This window comes from Rhincodon typus, chromosome 15, assembly GCF_021869965.1.
Source record: "Rhincodon typus isolate 14 chromosome 15, sRhiTyp1.1, whole genome shotgun sequence".
NCBI lineage: Eukaryota > Metazoa > Chordata > Chondrichthyes > Orectolobiformes > Rhincodontidae > Rhincodon > Rhincodon typus.
Window position 1 is genome coordinate 30017021 of NC_063346.1, and position 23537 is coordinate 30040557.

General features: G+C 37.6%; 1 protein-coding gene across 4 annotated transcripts in view; it reads left to right on the forward strand.

The window, feature by feature from the left end:
- Positions 1-23425, forward strand: part of ankrd27 (ankyrin repeat domain 27 (VPS9 domain)) — a 94527-nt gene extending 71102 nt beyond the window's left edge. For 3 of the 4 annotated variants that reach the window (XM_048605537.1, XM_020530034.2, XM_020530033.2), the window contains 12 exons: positions 939-1136; positions 2424-2483; positions 2735-2854; positions 4451-4495; positions 10251-10367; positions 11642-11839; positions 14369-14488; positions 15824-15997; positions 19622-19736; positions 20113-20200; positions 20791-20863; positions 22834-23425. In XM_048605537.1, the coding sequence (XP_048461494.1) occupies positions 939-1136; positions 2424-2483; positions 2735-2854; positions 4451-4495; positions 10251-10367; positions 11642-11839; positions 14369-14488; positions 15824-15997; positions 19622-19736; positions 20113-20200; positions 20791-20863; positions 22834-23157 (1632 nt within the window). In that variant the 3' untranslated portion in view covers positions 23158-23425. The remainder of the gene's footprint in view (positions 1-938; positions 1137-2423; positions 2484-2734; positions 2855-4450; positions 4496-10250; positions 10368-11641; positions 11840-14368; positions 14489-15823; positions 15998-19621; positions 19737-20112; positions 20201-20790; positions 20864-22833) is intronic. The other variant, XM_048605538.1, reaches the window with a different exon arrangement.
- The last annotated feature ends 112 nt before the right edge of the window (positions 23426-23537 follow it).

The following is a 23537-nucleotide window of genomic DNA, read 5'->3' on the forward strand; positions in this document are numbered from 1 at the left end:
CAATCGGTTCTGAAGGGTCTCTGGACTTGAAACATTAACTCTGATTTCTCTCCAGAGATGCTGCAAGACCTGCTGAGTTTTTCCAGCAATTTCTGTTTGTTTTTCTGATTTCCAGCAACTGCAGTTCTTTTGGGTTTTTTGTTAAAAGTTGAGTAAGTCAATTTGCATTAGATCTTTTCCTGAAATCTATTTTAGCTTGTAGTTTTGTACTTGACAATAAAATTGATTGGACAGGACATAGACTTTGAAAGTGATTTGAAATACTATTTGAACAACATATCTTTTGTCAAGAGTCAAAAGGTTTCCTCACACATAAAGAAGGCAAATGACTTGCATTTATATGGGAGGATGTTCTAAGCCATTTGGCAACCAATTAAATATATGTGAAGTCTAGCCCCTGTTATAATATAGGAAATATACCAGTTTGATTGTACACAGCAAGCTCCCACAATTAGCAATGGAATATATGGCCAAATCATCATTTTCATGGTGAAGTGAAGAAGTTACCAGAGGGTTTCCCTTGCTTCACTTTTTAAAGAGCTATCACCTGAAATTCGAAAATATTTAGTTTCTTCATTGTATTGGCATCTCTTGTTAACTAAGTTTTGGAAAAAACCTACTCCTCACAGCTGTTTTTCAGGATGTGCTAGTCGATAACAAGTTCAGTAACCTGTAATGTAATGATGAATTTACCAATATAGCTATTTAATGTTGAGGGAATGTAATTGAAAGTCTGGACAGTTTACTGTAATTATTAGAAACAAACTGTCTGCATTGAGTACACTAACCAATTTGTTTGGTCATCTTTTTAAAATTTCCTTCTGAGGTGGCCTTCCAAAAGTATTCTGATAGATAGAATAGAACTAAAAAGAAAGATGTAACTATACAATATTTGTTCTTTTAGCGAAACTAATAGTTTTATTTTTGTTCTTTTGTAGTGTGTCAAAGCTCTAGTGTATTACCATTTAAATACCTGCAAATTAAACATGACAAATGACAAAGGTGATACACCTCTCCACATTGCTGCGCGATGGGGTTATGATGGCATCATTCAGGTGTTGCTGGAGAATGGTGCTAGTAATGAAATTCAGAACAAAATGAAAGAAACACCTTTACAATGTGCACTTAATTCTAAGGTAATACAAGCTAAACTTTATATTGACCTATGTGTTGATGATGTTAAACATTGCATAGGTTCATATTGCAAGATCATGCAGTTTATCCATATTAACTATTTAGAAGGAGAAACAGATATTGCTATGGATGATGAATAGAGAGAAGCTGAATTTTATATAGGATTCAATCTTGAAAATTAGGTTGCTGTATCTAACTATCCACACATGACTACTAGGATTACTGTGAGAATTGTGGTAAAATTGAATTTGGTAGCACAAGTATGCAGTCAGCACTTCTGAAGTTTCATAATCACAAAGCTTTGCTACTAGAAAAGAAATAATTCTGTAATCAAATTGTATTTCAAACGCCAAGATTGGCATTTATCTTTTGCTGTTAATTTAATTTGTCTTCACAAAAATGAAGGAAGGGATGGGACAATTTATATGTTTTGCCCATTTAAGCATTTGAGAATCAAATTTTTAAAAGTAACATAAATGCTTCAGCAGATTTTAACTAGGCAATAAATCCAACTTTTCATTAGGTACCAGATTATCTCACGTCAGTTTATTAGTTTGGGGCTACTTACAAAAATAACTTGGCCAAGTGTGTCAATTTAACAAAAAAAAATCTATATACAAAGTTGTGTGTGAGATCTTTCTCCCTTGGATTGAGTTCTCTTTACAAATCAACACATGAATTTTAATTTTATCCTTAAAAAGAGACTTTACTCAATGAGTAACTTTATAAAGCAAGATAATATGATGGTCATTGTTTGTCAAATCTTAAAAGTTGAACCTTTAAAATGAGAGAGTTCCCCAGGACATAGTGGTATGTTATGGAGAGAAAAGAATCTAAACTTTGTGCTCTTTGCAGTTCATGATCCATGGGATTGGCTTTCTTTTAGCACAATCAGGAGTAATTTTATCAAATGCCTTATTGCTCTTTGCTAAAAGTAAAATTTATGGTGGCAGTCTGGCAAGAAAACTCACTTGACCATAGGATGTTGCAGTGTTGGAGAGTTTGCAAACACAAGACAAGAAATGAATGGAAAAATTCCAGAAATTCAAGGATGAAAATGGTCAAAATTAAGAAGAGGAAAGATAAGATGAATGTTTGGGAGGAACATCAAGATATGTTGTGTAGCTGATTCATGTTAACCTTTTGATTTTGTGCAGCAAAATTTCTTTTAACTGTAAGAAATTTTCATTTTGAACCTGAGCATTTGTATCTGCAGACTGAATGAAAAGAATATTGTTAGCAGGTAATTAAACTTTTTGTTAAAGAAATGTGTTGGTCTCTGCTCTTAGATTTTAGATTTGCTGGAAATTACCTACTTTGACAATGACCGGCGACAGAGCATGCCAGAGGTAACTACCAATGCCAAGTTGTCTGTCTAAACTTGCCCTTTTTCTTTAAATGTAAAAGCAGTTAAGTATATTTCGTTGTTTTGTTAGAATGTGAAAATGCACTTATTTATTTTGCACACTTTTTTTGCTGTCTTTCATTATCATGTTGTGTTCCTCTTTTCTTCAAAGCCTTCAGTTTTTTGAATTATATTTTTAGTAACTATTATTTGCATTGATTTACCTTGTACTAACTTAACCATTGCTTTCTGTAGTCGGTTGATAGATCAACTCAGCCTTCCACTGATGCTGGTAGTCAGAAATCATTTCTTTCAACGGTCTCCTCCATATCAGTTGAAACAAAGGCTGAAGAAGAGAAAGGCAAATATAAAGAGGTGAAAGCAGTTTTATTTTATCTTACTGTGGACAATTTCTCCACACGTTCTTATGTCTCTTCAACCTCTAAATCTAGAGATCTACGAAACAAATTGCTCTGCTTTGTTTTAGCAGTGAATAGAGCGTCAAAGTGAACCCTCTCTTTTTCTACACATTTGCAAAGAAATCAAACCGGAATACCAATTTGATTTAGGAATGTTCCACACTGCTAGATAAACTAATTATTTCACTTCTCGAACATGTAACCAGTTTGTATACTGCAGAATAAAATTTAAATTAATACAAGTATCATCAGTGATCTACCAACTTTATATCTCATCTGAAAAATATTTTTCAGCCAATGGTATTGCCCCATATTTTAAAATTTGTCTTAAGTTTGTTTTACAGCTAAAATTAGTTAAATACTTTGTCATTTCTGTCTTCATTATATCCTACTTCTGTATAACTTATACAAAATTTAAAAATGTAATTTTAAAGTCATAAACATATAGTACATTATTCTACCCAATGCAGTGTAGGTAATGAGTGAGTATCAAAGTTCTAAGTCATTCCAAATTTTGAAATTAATTTTACCTATAAATTTCATTTTTTTGATCAAGGAGGTGGATTAGTGGTGCATGTTTTTACTTAAATCATAGAATCCCTACAGTGTGGATTCAAGCCTTTCGGCCCATCGAGTCTACACTGCCCCTCTGAAGAGTATCCCACCCTATTCCTGCAACCCTGCATTTCCCATGGCTAATCCACCTGGCTTTTCCATCCCTGGACACTATTGGCAATTTAGCATGGCCAATCCACTTAACCTGCACATCTTTGGATTGTGGAAGGAAACTGGAGCACCTGACAGAAACCCACTCAGACCGGGCAAGAACTTGCAACTCTGTATAGACAATCATCCGAGGCTGGAATTGAACCCTGGTGCTGTGAGGCAGCTGTGCTAACCACTGTGCCACCAAAGTGCTTTGTTACCTCGTTATTTCAAGTCACAAAGCTATTTACTCCCAATTGTCACATTATGGTGGGGCAGGTGCAGACTCAAAATAATTTTACAGTTTAGAATTTTTTTAAAAAAATTCATACATAGGATATGGATGTCACTGTCTTAAACATCTACTGCCCATCCCTAATAGCCCTGAATAAGTCTGTAGTGAGCTGTTAATCAATCAACAATGTCTAGTAATGGCATTTATAAGAATAAGTGAATGTTTTAATGATGAGACTGATAATTAATGTAAAATAATTTAGCATCCAAGAAAATTACTGAAAAGTTTTTATTTTCAGATTTTGGCTGGAATTGAAAGCTTTTGGCTGACCATACAAAGCATAAATAATGTTTCGAGGGTTAATCTTTTGTTTCATTTATGTTGTCACACAAAACCTTTGCTAATAAGGTATCTGAAAGCAAGACTTTCATGTTGAGCCTGCACACAGTTAAGAAGTGGATTTTTAAAAATCTTGACTCTGTAATTTTAACATCTTTGTAATCCCTGCTGATCAGATTATAAAACTGCTGCAAAGCATTGTACTAAAGCAGATAATCCTTCCTCTTCACTTATTATTGAGAAGGAGCTTAGCTTGTTGCAATTTTATTGCAGGTGGAAAAATTATTGCGTGCTGTAGCTGATGGAGATGTAGAAATGGTAAGTTCAGCCAGTCAAAACTGGACCTATTGAAATTAGTTGAAGGGATAGACATGTGGTTTCTTTGCTGATTTGGCAAAGTGCCAAGTAAATACTGACACTTGAATAGTAGGTTTTGTGATTTTTAAGTATGCTGTTCATTCATTTTTCATTTTATGAATGGACCTTAGATTCATATGCACAAAGTAAACTGTATTTGGCTGGACATAAACATCAACCTCTATACTTCTAAGGAACTGATGTAAAATGTACTTTGGAAAATATTTGGAGAAGACACATCTGATTTAAAATTTGTACAGTTTCTAAATAGATTTTGATTTGTACACCATGAAGCTTTAATGTGTGGATTAGAATAATATAAAGAAAAATAGCCTTGAAGTGCTTTGTTTTATTTTAATTCAGATTGCGTTTTAATTCTCAAGATCAGGAGCAATGCTTTCAGGATTATAATAAAATGGATGTTTTGGAAACATTTATCCAGAATACAAAACTCTGGTCCTTCTAGACGAACTGTCCTGTTAATTGTAGTAACACATAGCACCGTTATATGGTTGATGTGTTGTTGTGCAGGCACATCATGCCAAGCTTTCTTCTCATTAGTATGTGCTGATGGATTTTCACCAAATGCATATTAGTAAACTGTAAACAGCTGTCAAAGTTCTAACAATATGACACCACTTGCCCACAAACAGTCTAAGAGTTATGTTGTACGGCATGGTAAAATTGTCAATATAGGAGTCTGTGTAATTTATTTTAAAATAATATTCATCACTCCAATCTATTCTACTTCACAACTTGGTAGTTTGTGATGTGACAGAAATATTCAAATACAATAAGGAAACTTTCTTATCTCAAAACAACTGTTACTAACTGTGAAGAAAATGAACTTCCAGATAATGCCACACCTCACAGTTACTTCAAAGAAACTTTAAGCAGTTGTAATAGGTTTTATTTACATTATATAATTAATTTGCAGATTAAAACACTTGAGATCAAATTCTTTACATATAAAATCTCTAATTGACTTTCAATAGCCATTATAAAACATTGCTGCTTTGTTTCCAACTGGTGCTTGATGAGCAGTGGCAGCTTCTTCTTTGTTTTAAAAGCCTCTGATTCATTTGGTTCTGATCTCCTTCAGTCCTGGTTTCTAGCTCACTTGATTCTACAGTCTGTTCTTGTCACTTCATACTGACCTCATTGGTAATGACAGCCTACAGTTCCAGAGAAAAGATTTTGTGAAAAATCAGCAGATGAACACATGGATTTCCACAATTCACTATTTGCTCCACCCAGATTGTCACTCTTATCTCTAGAAGAGATGTAGTCTGTCTTTTATGCTGCTGGCACTTTCACCCTGTTTTGACCATTTTCTCTTTGGAGACTTGCATTTAAGAGATGGTGCCTTCAACAATGGAGCACCCCACCTTTAAGGAGATCAACTTCGATTTTTGTGTTCACCTCCTGGAGTGGAATTTGACCCAAAAACCTTTTTGGAGGAAAGAGTGCTATCAACTGGGCAAGAGTTGATGTAGTCCCAATGAATGAAAATGCAAAGGTTTGGATTTTGTTGCCAGAGCAAAAATAAATTCAAATTAATTTTGATTATCTCTCTTTCGGAAAAGAAGTTTTATTGGACATTTAAATTGGTTGTGCACTCTGACTTGACTGGTGCCAGTTATTTTGTAATGGAACCGAATACCATAATGAAACAAGCTCCTGTTGAGAGAGCCTTGAGGGCAAATAAAACATTCTAAAAATTCAAACAGAGTGTATTCAAATTTCCAGCTATGTAAGGTTGAGTAAATATTTTGTATTAGCTGTCCAAAGTCCTTGTTTACTTATGTGGTAGCATGGGCAATGTAGTTGATGTGTAGTTTAATAATCTACCTCATTTTTTTTCTTTTAATTAATTAAAGGTGCATTATTTTCCTTTGTAAATTAGTGGATTACTACATCAATATATTTAGACCATTCAGCTGGGTATAGCGGAAAGCTGCCACATAAATGTTCAGTCACTTATTTATTATAATTTGGTATCTGGATTGGAAATGAGAAGATGCAGCATGTAGCTGTTTTAAATGGCCCTCTGTTAACCTTGCCATTATCCTGGAAATCCACTCTAAAGGTATTAACAGGGTATTAAACTGAAAGGAAAACAGTGATGACTGATTGGACAGCAGGAATTCATGTATAATTTATTGAATGGTCACTCAGTATCCTGCTCTCCTTCTGTCCTTTGCTTAACTCAGCAAGCTTTCATAATTAATTACAGTAAAAGAAAGATTAGTAATTTGGAAAATAGGAATAAACTAAGCTTTGCGTAGAGTGCACTGTTTAGATCTTTTAATATTACAGGAGTTGGTTGTGTACAATGGGCACAAGTTTAAGATGAGATGGGTAAGATTTAAAAGGGAACCGAGGAGTAACTTTTTCACAGTGGGTGGTGTGTGTATGGAATGAGCTGCCAGGGGAAACGGAGGCAAGTACAATTACAGCATTTGAAAGCCATTTGGACACGTACATGGATGAGAAACGTTTAGAGGGAAATGGGCCAAATGCAGGCAAATGGGACTAGTTCAGTTTAGGAAACTTCATCGGTATAATGAGTTAGGCTGAAGGGTTTGTTTCCGTGCTGTACCATTCTTTGACTTTTACTACAAATGCAAAACAAAATTGTAGTAATGGGCAATTAAGCTGGATGTGTCTTGCAGGATACAAATTGTGTATCTTTTCATGTGTCATTGTGGGTAGGAATACCTAGTTTTAACTCTTATCCTCTCCAGTTATAGTCACTGGAAATCAAATAAGATGTCCAGCCTGTCTAGCCAAAAAGGCAGAAAATATTATCATGCACTAGAGGCAATTCATACAATATGTAGGTCTGGAGATTCTACTAGGGGAGTAATCCCCCCCAATAGAAACTCACCATTCTGACCTGGGGCATAGGTGGGTGTGGGTGGGGAAGCATCAGGGAAAGATCTTTGAATTATTGCAAAAGTGTCACAGATACTCAAGTTATTTATTGTAGCAACTCACTTCTGCTTAAAATTTCAGTGAAACTTTGTGCTATTTAATTTGATTCCATCCGAATTAAACTGTTGTATGGAAATTTGGGCCACTGAATCAATGTTGAAGTTAACCAGAGACCTGATACTGTACAGTGAGATAGGATTACTTATTAATATCGTATTAAAGGTGCCTCTGGGTAGCAATGACCATAATACAATTTGAATTTTACATTCAGTTTGAGGGAGAGAAACGTGGCTCTGAGACTGTGTGGTTTTTAAAATTTAAATAAGAACAATTATGAGGATATGAGATCAGAGCTGACTAAAATGAATTGTCAGATTAGGTTAAAGATTAGCTCAATGGAACTGCATTGACAAACATTTAATGAGCTATTTCAGAATGCACAGAAAAGATTCATTTTAGAGTGAAACAATTTCAACTGACGATCCACTATTTGTGATTAACTAGAAAGGCTAAAAATGATATCGGATTTGAAGAGAAAGCATGCAATTGTACAAAAACGGGTGGCAGGTCAGAAGATTGGGCAGAGTACCAAGAACACCAAAAAAAAGGAAGTAATTGATTGAGTAAGTTAGCTAGAAATATAAGGCAAATACTGAGTGCACGTTTTTAGAAAAGGAAGGAGTTAACAAAGTGAGCGTAGACCTTATTGAAAATGAGACTAAGACAATTAATGCTGAAAAATAGAGGTGGCTGATAATTTAACCAATATTTTGCATTGATCTTCATTTTCAATGATAAAAATAACCTCCTGAGAACAGCTTTAAATGAGGAAATGGCCTTGAGGGAGGAACTTGGGAAACCTGCAATCACCAGAGAAGTGATACTGAGGAGATTGTTGGAGCTGCAGTCTGCAAAGCGTCCAGGTCTTGAAGGACTCCATACCAGGGTCTTAAAAGAAGTGGCTAGTGAGATAGTGGATAAATTGAATTTAATTTTCCAAAACTCTCTTGAATCAGGAGTCCCATTTGATTGGATGTTCACAAATGCAATTTTTTTATTAATTAAAAAATGATGGGAGACAAAGCAGGAAACTACAAGACAGTTAGCTCAACATCTACTGTTGGAAAAATGCTAGGAGCTGTTATTAAAGATGACGTAGCAGGGCATTTGGATAAGCTCAAGGAAATTGGGCAGACTCAACATGGTTTTGTGAAAGGGAAGTCGCATTTAACCAATTTATAGAATTCTTTGCACTCTCTCTTGCACGTGCATGCTATCTGTCATGCCTGTCTCTTGCGCATGCCTTCCCTCGTGCCCCTCTCATGCATCTCTCTTGTGCATTTTCTCTCACACTCTCTTTCTCTCTGTTGCTGTCTCACGCACGTTTCCTCCCTTGCACCCCCTCTCCACAGAAATTAGCTGCAATATTTTCTACTGCTGATGGTCTAAGACATCAACTTTGTTATAACTTTGTAGCTGTGTGTGTGATTGTCCAAAAGCTGTATGCTTGACATGGCATTGTTTATCTCAGATTAGCAATAGTAAATTTTTAACTAATGAAAAGAAACAGAAATTGTTTGAAAGGCTCAGCATGTCTGGTGGCATCTGTGGAGCAAAATCTGAATTAACATTTTGCGCCCAGTGAGCCTCCTTCAGAACTGATGGTAGCTAGGAGAAGGTTGGTTTTTATGCAGAAAATAGGATGGGGGCAGGGGGTAAGGAACAAACGATTGGCGGAGATATAGTCCAAAGAGAGAGAAGAACAGTTGGACAGACAAAGGAGTGGATATTAATCAGCCTAGGAGAATGAATAACTATTAATGGAGACCATTACTGGCTAACAATGGGTTGTGTGCAATAGCCGACCACATGACAGCAAGGCCTGGTGTGTAGGGTTTGGGGTAAGACATGGGGGAAGGTCCTCAAGTCCTAAAACTGTTGAACTCAATATTGTGTTCAGAAGGCTATAGTGTTCCCAAGCAGAAAATGAGGGGCTGTTCTTCCACCTTGTGCTGCATTGCAGCAAGCCCAAGACAGAGATGTTAGTCAGGGAACAAGGTGGTGTGTTGAAGTGGTGGGCAACTGGAAGCTCGGTCTTTTTTGTGGTCTTTCACCAAGTGTATGCCTTGTTTCCCCAATGCAGAAGAGACCACATTGTGAGCAGCGAATGCAGCAGACTAGATTGTGTGAAGTGCTGCTTCACCTGGAAGGTATATTTGGGCTCTTGGATAGTGGGGAGGGAGGAGGTAAATGGGCAGGTGTTACGCTTGTTGTGGTTGCAGGGGAAGGTGCTGTGGGGGTTAGGGGGAGTGGGGGTGCAGTTGTTGTTAGGAGTGGACCAGGGCCTCCCAGAGGGAGCGGTCCTTGCAGAAGGCTGATGGGAGGGGAGGAGAATATGTGTCTCGTGGTGGCGGAAATGGCAGCTATTGATCCTCTGGACGTGGATGCTGGTGGTTATAGTAGGTAAGTACAAGGGTACCCTATCGTTGTTGTGGGAGGGAAGTGAGGGTGTGAGGGCTGAATTGTAATCTCATGCTGGGAAGAATTCAAAATCTTTATTGTGGTCAACTGGGGTGGTTGAAAAGAAGGGAGCAGATTCATCTTTCCTCACCTGGTTGCATTGTTATCTTGGAATTTTGGGTACAGTTGAATTGTGATCAGGTGACTGAATTTTCTCAGCAGAAAAAGAAACCGTGGATGTGTTGTTCCAGCAGATTGCTCCCCTATCTCCACCCCTTCCTTCTGCTTTGAAGATTACCTCCTTTGTGTTTAATTGTAGGTTCGATATCTATTAGAATGGATGGATGAAGATCCGGAGGAAGAGGAAGGCCTTGTGTTGAAATCAGAATTCTGTCATCCTTTGTGTCAGTGTCCAAAGTGTGAGCCAGCACAAAAGGTTTGTGCCTTTTCCTGCAACATAATTGCTTCCAGTAGCTGAGGTGTATGTTTAATCCAAAATGCAGCTCTTGATTTACAGGAAAAACATCTGTACTAAGGTTGCATGAACATTAGAAAAGTAAATGGAATGTGGAAAACTTGACACACATAAATAAAAATTCTGCCTGGTCTGTAACTCTCAAATAATTGCCTTTTTGCATCACTTATTGTTGCAATAAGCTAGGACAATGTAATACAAACATAAATTGCTCTTGAATTGAGCTATAAAACGTGATACAAGTAATATAAAAGCCCTGTGAGATTCAAAATAGTGTGCCATACATGTCTTTTACTGTGTATTCTTAGCACGGAGACAGAACCTTCGGTCCAACCAGTCCATGCCAAACATAATCCCAAACTAAACTCGTCCCACCTGCCTGCACATGGCCCATATCCCTCCAAACCTTTCCTATTCATGTACTTATCCAAATGTCTTAAACATTATTGTAACCACACCCACCACTTCCTCGAGAAGGACCACACTCTGTAAAAGAGTGTGTCTTTTTTTAAATCTTTCTCTTCTCACCTTAGCAATGTGCACCGTAGTCTTGAAATCCTTCATCCTAGCGAAAATCCCTCATGATTTTATAACCTCTATAAGGTCACCTCTCAAACTCCTATGTTCCAGTGAAAAAAGTCCCAGCCTTTCTTTATAACTCAAACCATCCATATCCAGCAACGTCCTGATAAATTTGTTCTGAATCCTCCCCAGCTTTCAGCACAGTTTTCCAGAAGACTCCTCTCCAATGTCTTATACAACCTCAACATGACTCCAAAATTTACAGTTTACTCTACCTGTCCTGCAGATCCCTCAACTATTGTACCTGTCCAATTTAAAAAATCTGTAGAATGTAGTAAAGCAGAGTTTCTTTAAAAAGCTAAGACCGCAGTGGGTCCTCTGCTACTATATATACAAACAGCAGAGAAAGTTAGAACTTGGATTAAAAATGAAATTTACTTCAATAACTTTAGCAGAGAACTGTTTAGAAAAAGGTAATCTTTAACTGCAGGGCACGGACACAATGGCACCCACTGTAGTGTCCGTGCTGATGCAAGACATGACTGGACAGTAAGGAATGTTAAAATGTGGAATGGCAAAAGGAGAGAGGACATTTAAAACAAAAACATAATTCAAGCAAGAAAGCTTTACACGGGGTTACTTAAAACGGGATATCCTGTGTATATTAAACCATGTTAAGCATAAAAGGCTAATGACTAATTTGATCTCCATAGAAACTTTCCAGTATTACTATCAATGGTCTGAGTGTGAATTCTGCCAATCAAGATGGTTTTACTCCATTACACGTGGCTGCTCTACACGGGCACTTTGACCTGGTCTCACTTCTTCTGCGCCATGGTGCCAACGTCAATATGAAAAATTCCCATAATGCAACACCACTTCACTTGGCTTGCCAACACAATGACCTCCAGGTAAGCAAAGAGAAAATCACCTGTATTGAAATTCAGTATCACACTGTATTCATTACTTAGGAACAGGAGTAAGCCACTCAACCCCTCAAGCCTGCTCCACCAATCAGTGAGATCATAGCTGATATGCGGCCTAACTCCATATACCCACCTTTGGCCCATATCTCTTAATGCCTTTGCTTAACAAAGGCTCATGTGCTATCGCTGTAATTGTTGCCTGCAAAGTCTTCCCTCAATGGCTCTTAACCAACTACACTCCCACCTTTCAGGCCTTCCTTCCCTCTGCACTTCATCCTCACTCGGGCACTACAACTCCTTTTCTGAAAGAGGATAGTATAGTCTTACTGTAGTGTCCCTTAAGTGGACAATTTAGATTTTCAGACGTGACCATTTGGTTGGAACACATGCGAGTGTAAGCTGCAGAGTTTCTGAAGAAGAGTCGCACAAGACTCTCAAACATTAACTCTTTCACCTCTGTTTCACAGATGCCGTTTCTCCAGCATTCTGTGTTTGTTTCAAATTTTGAGCATATGCGGATTTTTTTTTTTTTTGGTTTTACAAGAACCCGGAGATGCACCCTGTTCTGTTGCATGAGATGGTGCCAACCCCATACACAAGCAGACTGGCAACAAAGTTATGTAAAATGTTGGTGAGCTCAGAAGTGCAGTTGTGGGGTACTGAGTTGTTATAGGTCAATCCGAGATGTGCCCTGATAATGTGATGAGACTGGTGCATTACTGATGCTGCCCCTTAGCAGATGGAGGCAGCTGCTGCTCAGGAAGCATGCCTTGAGGTTTTGGGGAGTGCTGGCTAGCATGGAGGCCTGGAGAAGATGCTAGCAAGCTGCAGCTGCTAGGAATTTCCAGTGAGGAAATTGGCACCATCTTGTTTCTCACCAGCACCTGGGAGAATAGCAATCTATTTGTAAATGAGATGGGATTAAGTTTTAATGAACAAAAGCAAAGTTGCTGGAAAAGCTCAGCAGGTCTGGCAGCATCTCTGAAGAAAAAGTCAGTTAATTTTTCTGATCCGGTAACCCTTCCTCGGAGCCCTCCCTGAGGAAGGATCACTGGACCCGAAATGTTAATTCTGATTTTTTCTTCACAGATGCTGCCAGACCTGCTGAGCTTTTCCAGCAACTTTGCTTTTGTTCCTGATTTACAGCATCCACAGTTCTTTTGGTTTTTATTTAGGTTTTAATGAGATATTAATGCATGCACCTCAAAGAGAAAATTGGACTATTTTTCACAACATTCCTTGTTCAAATAACTGGTATTCTTCTACAATTTCTCATTCTTTTGGGTTGACTAGCCAATGTAAAACTTAGTGCAACAGAAGGCCTTAAGGCCCAGTGCTTGCTCTTCAACTTGAAATGAACTCTAATTCCATTTTTCCGGTTCTTCTATTTGTTATTAAATTTATTTTTAAATAATAAAATCTCTGTATTGGGTAAACTATTGAAAATTACGAAATAGTGTTGTATAAAAAGAATTCTTCTAATGTCTCCTTCTGTTCCTCACATTTTGATCTGGGTTTGTAAACCTGTTGACATGGCTTGAGAATGAATGAGTGCACTGTCTCCATCTCTCTGTGTCTGTGTCTGTGTCTGTGTCTCTGTCTCTCTCTCTCTCTCTCTCGTCAACTTCATCCTTTACATTAGGATGAACCAGGTTCTTTAGTAAATAACAAAATTAGTGATTATTGTGAAAACCAGACTTCAACGAAGCTGATTAACACACCACACATTTGGAAATGTTAGGGTATAAATACAGGTAGTTCTCCTATAACACGATAGTTGTATTCTTGTGTGACCTCGTGCTATAGAAAATCGTGTTAGATGGAAATTGCTACAGAAAATCAGTAAACCTGTACAGCAGAAAGTTTGTGTAATCCAAACAGCGTTCATTATTCATCAATGGTGTTACAGACAATTCGAGTTAACAAAACATGTTATAGCAGAACCACCTGTATTCGCCCTTCTAAATAACTGGACACAAACCAATTAAAGACAAAAGATATCTGCAGAATTAAATGTTGAAAAACAAAACATTAGCCAACAGCTATTTGATTCTTGATGACAAAAAGATCAAGGTATAAAATGATCAATATGATCAGTTTGGCACCTTCATACATGTAGATGGATGTCACACAATATAGGTGATTGCCTTTGGCGTCTTTAAGTACACTTCATTAAACAATCGTCAAGAATTCATTCAGACATTCCAATGAATCTGGTGTATCCTTATCACAATTCTAATGTCTCTTCTGGTAATGGGATCCCTGGAATTGTATGTAATGCTTAATCTGTCACCTAACTGATACTTGGTGCAAATTTAGAATCATTTTTCTGTGATCTGCATATAAAACTTGATACTGCGTTTGTATTTTATAACTGCATGTGCACTATACAAAGATCTCTGTCTCTGTTCCAACAGTTTGTTAAAGATCTTCATGTATTTGACTTTTGTATTAAAACATAGTATTGTATTTCTGTAGTGAAGAATTACAAAAATGTTGTGTTTCCTTTAACAGATAGTTCAATACTTGCTGAATTATAATGCAAAATTAAATAAGAAGGATTTGTATGGTAATACGTCATTGCTGCATGCCTGCCTTCAAGGACATCTGGAAATTGCTGAGTTGTTGCTGGAGGTAAGAACAACAATTTGCCTGAAATATTTTCTTTTGAGGCAGTTTCTCTAAAGCTGTTAAAATCAGTGCTTCAAACTATTCGTAGAGTTTGACTCGGTTGGTAACATCCACTGTAGGTCAGGACATCATAACCCTAGGCCGAAGCCCCACTTCATAGATTTCAGTGCACAATCTAAAGTGACACTTCGGTGGAGTACTGTACTGATAGAGTATTACACTCTGTCAGATGAGATGTTAAATCTCAGCCCTATTTAACCCTTCAGGAAGCTGTAACCCATGACTCTGTTCAAACAAGAGCAGTGGTGTGTTCCTGTCTTTCAAGCAGCACCACTAAAACATATTATTTAATCATTTATTACTGTTTGTGGAACCTTGTACTTAAATTTGCGGCCACATTTCCCTACATTTAGTACTCTTAAAATAACTTTATTGGATGTGAGCTTTCAGGATGTCTTAAGGATAGGCAAGGTATTGTGTAAACACAAGGTTATTTTTTGTTAGACATATTTTTGACTTCAGAGTGCATGTACCCTTTTCTCTGCACAACTCAGTTCCCATGTAATTGTCCCTCTTGAATTTAGAAAGCAAATACAGCATATTCTCAGCAACTTTTCATTGTTTTACCATCAACTTTTAATTTGCTGCTGTGTAAAGGCCAAGCAAATATTGCAATTTGGTACAAAACGCGAACCTTTTTTAAGTAATTAGTTTTGAGGTATTTATGGGCAGCACTGCTGCCTCACAGCACCATTGACCCAGGTTCAATTCCACCCTCTGATGACTGTAGAGTTTGCATGTTCTCCCCGTGTCTGTGTGGATTTCCTCCAGGTGCTCCTGTTTCCTCCCACAGTCCAAAGGTGTGCAGGCTAGGTGGATTGGCCATGGGAAGTGCAGAGTTACAAGGATGTGGTAGCGGGGAGACTGTGGGTGGGATAGTCTTCAGAGAGTCAGTGTGGACTTGATGGCCTGCTTCCGTTCTGTAGGGATTCTATGATTATGGTACAGCAATAAGGATCATTGCTGGTAGCATAGTCACCACACCATCAGTATTAGGAAAAATAACTGAAGTACTTTGCTAACAAGGTGTAGAGCTGGATGAACACAGCAGGCCAAGCAGCAGAGGAGCAGGAGGAAAGCTTTCCTGCTCTCCTGCTTCTTTTTTGCCGGCGATGTTCTACCAGGTCCTCACCTTTGTATCTCAGATTCTCCAGCATCGGCGGTTCCTACTATCTGTGAATACTTTGCTGCTTTGTTTTGATTTGTTAATGTGGGTGCATGCTGTTCTGATACTTGGTGAGTGTTTTTAAAATCTGCTTACTTTGAAAACCTTTCCAGCATGGTGCCTATGTTAATCTTGCCAACAACCAAGGAAATACTGCTTTGCATGAGGCTGTAAAGGGAAAACATGGAGCGCTGGTGAATCTACTTTTGTGCAATGGAGCCTTGGTCAATTTGCGAAATAAACAGCAGTGTACACCAGTCGATTGTGCTGAGGAAGTCTGTGGGAAGGTAAAAGCTAGCAACTGACACTTCACATATGAATCATAAAACAGCCTTTTTCTGCAGGATTTTAACATATCTCCTGTGCCAACTTTTATAGCGAGCAATCCATTATTTCCTCTTCCCTCCCCTCTCTAAAAAGCCTTTCAAATGGTGGTTTTTCAAGTGTATAACCAATTTCCTTTTGAGTTGCCATTTAATCTGCTTGTGGGAAATGATTTCTGAACAATCGCAAAGCTCTCTAGTTAGACTATTGCATAACAGCCAATCAAAAAGAGCCCTTTTTCATGTTCAGAAAGTAGTTGACAGTCCAACTTTAAAAACAAAAAAGAATGGCAGGTTGCAGAAACTATGGAAAAGGACTAGTTAAATTCTGATCCTTATTTTCGTTTCTCATCCAGGTTTTTTTTTTTTTTTTGAAACGCAGCTGTATTTAGTTTCTGCTTATGAAACCTTACTTCCCGTTCTCACATTTTATTTCCCTTTTAGGATAACTTCTCATTATAAAATTCTAATGCCCTTGTAAATTATTGAAACTGCTGGTGTAAAACTTTTGTGCTGTAATTACACAGAATGCAAGTCTGGCAGCATCTGCGGAAAGAAAGGCAGTTCGTTTCAAATCTGGTATGACTCTTCTTCAGAAGAGTTATATTTGTGTATTTACACTCTGTTACCAGTAGTGCCACAGTTGTGCCTTAAGTTTGCATCTTCAGCATCTAGATCTGCTGTTATGTTCCAAGCAATGCTGCTTCCCTAATTCATGGACATTTTGCACTATTCAATGTTATGACTTATCATTGAAAACTGGATGAAGAAAATGAAAAGAATCCGAGCTAATATTAGTTACTCGTGGAAAGGAGTGAGATGAGAATCATTTGTTGACTGATGAAGTAATATTTTAGATATTTGTTGGGAATAGAAGTTTGGAAAAACCTATGCTGTACCTGACTATTAATTTGATTTTGTTGGTCATGAGCTTTTTGTTAACACTTTTTGTGGCCTTCCAGTACAAAATTGTTCTTCACACTAGCTGTAACATTTGTTGGATTATGGTTCAGTTCTGGATTTTCTTTTCGGAATTGCAATGGTATTTCTCTAACCTCTCTCTTTGGACTTGGATATTGCATTAGTTTCAAATTGAAAGGCTGCCAAAGAAATTTACTGGCTAAAATGCATATGAGAGAAATTGGTTAACCTCAGTTTTTCAGCTTTATGCTACAGCTGGCTACAAATCCATTTCCAAAAACAAATTAAAATTTTTGTTGAGTGCCACTGTTCCGGGATTCAACATTCACCAAAGTAGAAAAAAATTCGACAGTTAGCTTTGATTAGAATGTCTATTTACTATGGAAATTAATATAAGTTATGCACTATATAAAGGGAATAATTTCATGAGAATTAACAAGTGGTCTTTGTAGGTTATTAAATGGTGACTGCAATTTCTTATTACTTCCACAAATGAGATTTGGTGCAATTTACTCTTTCCACTGTTTGATGCTAAGCCTGTGCAATCTTTACTGCACATCAGTTTTTTTCCAAATTTAATTTGAATCTTGTACTTCAGTTGTTGAATCATTAAATATGAATATTGCACTACAGGGATGTTTTTCTGTTACACAGTGGTATCATACGATGCTCTCAGCAGTTGGTAAATTGGCTAATTGATTTTCTTTCTTTTTATAATGTTTGATAGTTTAAAAAATATTTGAGGCTATGCCAGAAATGTTGACTTTGCAGTGTAGGCTCGTTGGCAATAAATAATTTAAAATGTACTGCTAACCTAAGATTTGTAATGTTTATTTTCCTGCAATTGTTTGGTTTTGATTGTATCTACATTACATACTCAAAAAAAATGACAGTCTTTAGGCACTAGGTGACCTGGTTTTGCAATTTTTCATTAATTAGTTTGATTGCTTAATCTATCAGGCTTACATGCTAGTTTCCAAAGTTTGAATGTGTACTTTATAATTCTCCATTTAAGGGGAGGGTGGAGGTGGTGGTTAAAGGGAATGTTCTCTGGTGAGATGTGATCATTGACATTCTGCAGGGATCTAACATCTACCACCGGGTACAAAAAAAAGTCGAAAAGGGTTAATGGGAGATTCACTTTTTATCCTGAAGGCATTGGAATACAAAATTAAGAATGTGCTGCTGCTTTTTTTTTTCATTCATGGGGTGTGGGTGTCACTGCCCATTCCTACTTGCCCTCGAAGATGGTGCTAGCTGCTGCCTTGAACTGCTACAGTCCATTTACTGTAAGCTAACCCACAATGCCATTAGGGTGGAAATTCCTGGATTTTGACCCAATGCCATAGAAGGAACAGTGCACTGTTTCCCAAATCAGGATGACGAATGGCATTTACACATGCATTGGTATGGAGGGACTGAATGTTTGAGGATGTGGTACCAGTCATGTGGGCTGCATTGACCTGGATGGTGTCAACCTTTTGAGGTTTGTTGGGCACTGCATTCATCCGGACAAGTAGAGAGTATTCCATCACACACCTGACTTGAGTGAGTTGTGTCTTGTAGATGGCGGAGAGGCTTTGGGTAGTCGGGAGGTGAATTACTCGCTGCAGTATTCCTAGCCTCTGACCTGCTGTTGTATCCACTGCATTTATGTGGTGAGTAGAGTTGAATTTCTGGTCAGCAGTAACCTCCAGGAAGTTGATTGTGGGGGATTTGGTGATGGTAATGCAATTGAATGTCAAGGAGAGATTGTGAGATTTTCTCTTGTTGGAGGTGTTCATTGCCTGACACTCCATCTGGAGTGCTCTTAGGTACTAAATCCCAGGAATGATGCGTATTAGTGTTGGAAGCAGCGGAGTGTTGAATCGTCAGAATGAGAATTCCTCAGAACCACTTTTTTGAACTGATTTTCTGTCACCTGTCTGAATAAATACTTATTTGGCTAGATGCTATACTGTGTCTAAAAATGAAGCATGTGGAATGTTTTGCTACGTTAAAGGCATTGTATAAATGCAGATTGTCAAAGAGTTAAATTATGAAGGCCAGTTATATTTTCTATTCCTTTTGTATTTGAAACATTGAGAGATTATCTGATCAAGTTTTAAAATTACAAAGGAAGTAAATAGAGGGAATTCAAATAAACAATTTTATTTGAGAGCATCCAGAACGAAGGGACACTGATTTCAAGTTTGTGTTAGACTATTTAAGCACAAAAACTGAGAAGCACTTTCATGCACATGCTAGAGTATATCTAGGAAGCATTTTCCTGACAAGGCTGTGGATATTTGGCCAAATGAAATTTCCAAGACTGAGATTGATAAATTATTGTAAGGCAAGCATATCAAAGGGTATATAGAGGATGAGCAAATAATGAGGTACAAATCAGCCATGATTTTCAGTTGAATGTCCGAGTAGACTGAGGATCTGAATAACTTCCTCCTTGTTCTGTGTTCTCCTTAGTCCTTATCAGTATTACTGTACACTCTAATTATTCCTTGTGCTTGAGTGAATGTAAAGAAAGTTGTTTCAAGAGACCAATTTGTTTCATATAAAGTGATTGCTTAAATCCAGATTAAATTAATACTGAATATTAAATATTGAACAATAATATTTATAAACACTTAGAAGTTACACATTACTTTGTTTTCTGTTTTACCTGCCCAGAATGTAGAGATTTTGAAAATTCTGGAAACAGTATCTGCTCAAGTAACTGACGAAGATGATGTGTTCAGACTAAATGCTACCCAGACATCAACGTCTGCTGCTATTAGAAAGAAATGTAAGCAGTTCTTTCAAGTTAATCATCTAGTATATCATTCTGGACTGTAGGTTTTTAATTTGTAGGGTTTCCTGCTGTTCCTGTGCTTGAGGCATGGATTTTCTATTTGACAGTGGTGTTCCCAGGTCAGAAATGAGGAAAATGAACTAAGATTCCCACAGCTGAAAGTTCTTGTGTATGGATATAAGGTGAGGACAGAATTCTGCCTGGCAGTGATACCTGAAGGTGAATAGCCAGACTGGGACTGCCACTTGTAATATCGTCCTCTGATAAAGGAATCTGGAAATAAGAGGAGAGGAAATTTGGAGAGGAAATCTATATTCCTATATTTGTTTGTTTCCCTTTCAGTATCAAAACCACCTATTTTGTTTTTCAGCTGATGCATTTGTTACGAAGCCAGATGCAATTGATGAACTCACTGATAAAAGGATCCAGCTTGTGCAATCTATTCATAAATTTAACAGGTAAGTAAAACTCTAATATGGAAAGAATAAAAAAACCTGCGCCTTGCTGTGAATGTGACTCTTTCTTCAATGAAACTTGAAAGGGTTCAGAAAAGATTTACAAAGATGTTGCCAGGATTGAGCGGTCAGGAGAGGCTGAATAGACTGAGGCTATTTTCCTTGGAGCATTGGAGGCTGAGGGGTGAACTTAAAGAAGCTTATAAAATCATGAAGGGTATAGCTATGGTGAATAGCCAAGGTGTTTTCCCCAGGGTAGCGGAGTCCAAAACTAGAGGGCAAAGGTTTAAGGTGAGAGGGGAAGGGATCTAGGGGGTAACTGTTTCATGCAGAGGATGGTGAGTTTATGGAATGAGCTGCCAGAGGAAGTGGTGGAGGCTGGTACAATTACAACATTTAAAAGGCATCTGGATTTGTATATGACTAGGAAAGGTTTTAGATTGTTATGGGCCAAATGCTGACAAATGGGACTAGATTAATTTAGGATATCTGGTAGGCACGGACGAGTTGGACCCCGAGGGGTTTGTTTCCGTGCTGTACAGCTCCGCGACTCTACGGCATTGAGTGTGTTTCAGTTAAATCTTTGTCTGTAGGTCTGAGAATTTAAAGAAGACTGTTACAAGAGACAAAAGCAGCCCTGAATTTGATGAACTCTTAATCCATCAGGTATGAAATCTAACTGGATTAACTTTATCAGATAATTATAAGAAAATAAGGAAGCCTTCTGATGCAAATAATGCTACTAATTAATTTATAAACAGTGTTCACAGCCTATTGTTTATGATTCATATGATAAAAGTTCCACATGATGCCGCCATTTGGGTTAAGAGGTTTCTTCTGGATTCTTGTTAAATTCATTTGTAGCTTTTGTATGTTTGTATTTCCTAGTTCTGGTTTTGCTTGGTAATGGAAGCTCATTCTGTATCTACCTTTATCAAATTATCCCATGATCTTAAAGACCTAAACCAATCACACCTCAGTCTTTTGTCCAGAAATAAAGAGATTCAACCTGTTCAATCATTCCTGACATCCAACAACATCTCAGTTCTGGTATCATTCCATTAATTTTTATTTCACCTTCTCCCAATGCCTTGATAACCTTTATTTTAATTATAGCGATTAGAACTCTTAAAACAGCATTCAAATCTGCCTCTAACCAATGTTTGAAAAAGATTTTACAATACTTCTTTGCTTTTCAATTCTCTATCTCTAGATACTGCTAAATAGATTATAGTATGGGGCATTCACATACCATTGCTCAGGATCATTTTGGATTTTCACTGTTTCAGATCTCCCACTCAAGGCAGTTGTAATCTTGTATCATCATGAAACAGTTGCAGAATTGTGGTGAGGTTTCTCAGACATCTGAGACTTTTGGAGCACCTTGCACAGAGCCTTCAGATTTACTAAATCTGATGCTTTGATCACTTGAATGCAGAGAAGAGTTTCTTGTGTTCGTGACACATTTCTTGGAGTTATCTGGCAACAAAACCATGTCAGTGGTTCCTGAATTATCATCTATGGTTGCCTCATCCTCCCTTTAGTAGGTTTTGTCTTCCTTGGGATGAATTTCTGCTGTGCCTCCCGAATTACCCCCAAAAACTCCTGCTGTTGCTGCTCCATCATTGTCTTCCCTGTCAAGCTCCCCTTGCAATCAACTCTGGCCATCTCCTCCTCATTCATGTCTTTGTAGTTACCTTTACTCAATTGTAATAGCGTTACATCTGATTTCCAGCTTTTCCTCAAACTGCAGGGTGAATTACATCATGTTATGGTCACTAGAGGTTCTTTCACCTTTAAGCTCCCTGGTCAAATCTACCTCATTACACATCACCAAATTCAGAATTGCCTGTTTCCTAGTTGGCTCTACCATAAGCTGCTCCAAAAAAAAATCTTAGGTATTCCTTGAATTCCTTTTTTTAAGATCCATTTTCAACCTGATTTTCCCAGTCCATCTACATATAGAAGTCCCCCATGGTTTTTATAATAGTGCCTTTCTCCTTATTTTATTTTCTGCCCACGTACTCCCATCAGGGTCTTTTTTTCCTTTGTGGGGTTCTTCAACTGTACTCACATGGATTCTATGCCTTCAGACTCTATATTGCTTTTTGCTAACAATTTAATTTCATTTCTTACTAACAAGACAACCCAGGGCCCTTGCAGCCAAGTCTATGATGTCCACAACGTTGTTCCTGCCAATTTCAATCTGTGCTACATGCTTATTTACCTTGTTTCAAATACAACACCCTCAGTCTTGTGTTGACTGCCCCCTTCTCATAGTTGTCACTTCATCTGCAATGCCTCAAGTTAAATTCCTGACCTTTTCCATATTCTCTATCCTTTTACTTGTTCTGGTAATTTTAATAACCTACACTGAGTCTTACCTGCCCCCTTAATTTTTTACATAATTTTCCATGGCAACTGCACCCCCCGCCCACACGCACACCCTGTCATGCAATTGGCCAGGCCTCTGCTCCCAACGTGATCTAGACAGAGCCTTGTTAACTTGGATGTGACACTTTTTCAAATACATTGAATAGCTTAAGAATATTTGTTAATGCATAATTTTAAAAAAAAACTGTTTGTCAATAGTCTAATTTGTATACGTTTGCATTGTTTCTATAACGATCTGACAGCTGGCAATCAAGTCCTTTGACAAAAGAAAATTGAAACAAACTGAAACAAAGGATCACAGTGCACCATCATTTTTTAATTATGCTGTTGATCTTAAAGCTGAGAAAGAAGAGCTAATTGCAGCAAATCATACAGAGACTAATTATCAAGGCAAGAGGGACACAGATTTTATTAACTGTTTACCCAGTAAATTGAATGATGTAAATGGAAACACCGAATTTGTGGGAATGTGTGGACAACTTTGTAATCATTCACAAGATTCACCAGATTTGGAGACAGTTAATACTGCAAAAGTAGGCAACCACAAAGATATTGATGAATTTTGAACCAAAACTGTGCATAAAGGAGCTGCTAATCTAAATGCCTCCAAGTAGGTACCTCACATATTGTATGTACACATAAAAGGACTGCAGTGATCACCACCTCCTTCAGCTGGAGAACTGATCTACTAAAACTGAAATCTTGGATAAAAATTGTCACCGTGTAAGAAGATCACTTCCACCATGCAGTCACAAAGGAGAAAGCACTTAACTCTATGGATAAATGTATTGCAGTAGCAATATTTTACTTTGCACATATGTAGGGATATGGAGCTTTGTTCATGAGCTACTATGTAGTATTCCATTAGCTATGCATCTGTATTTTTGTGTATATATAAAAACAATTCACTCTCGATTATTGGCAATGTGATTTTAACATTAAAACA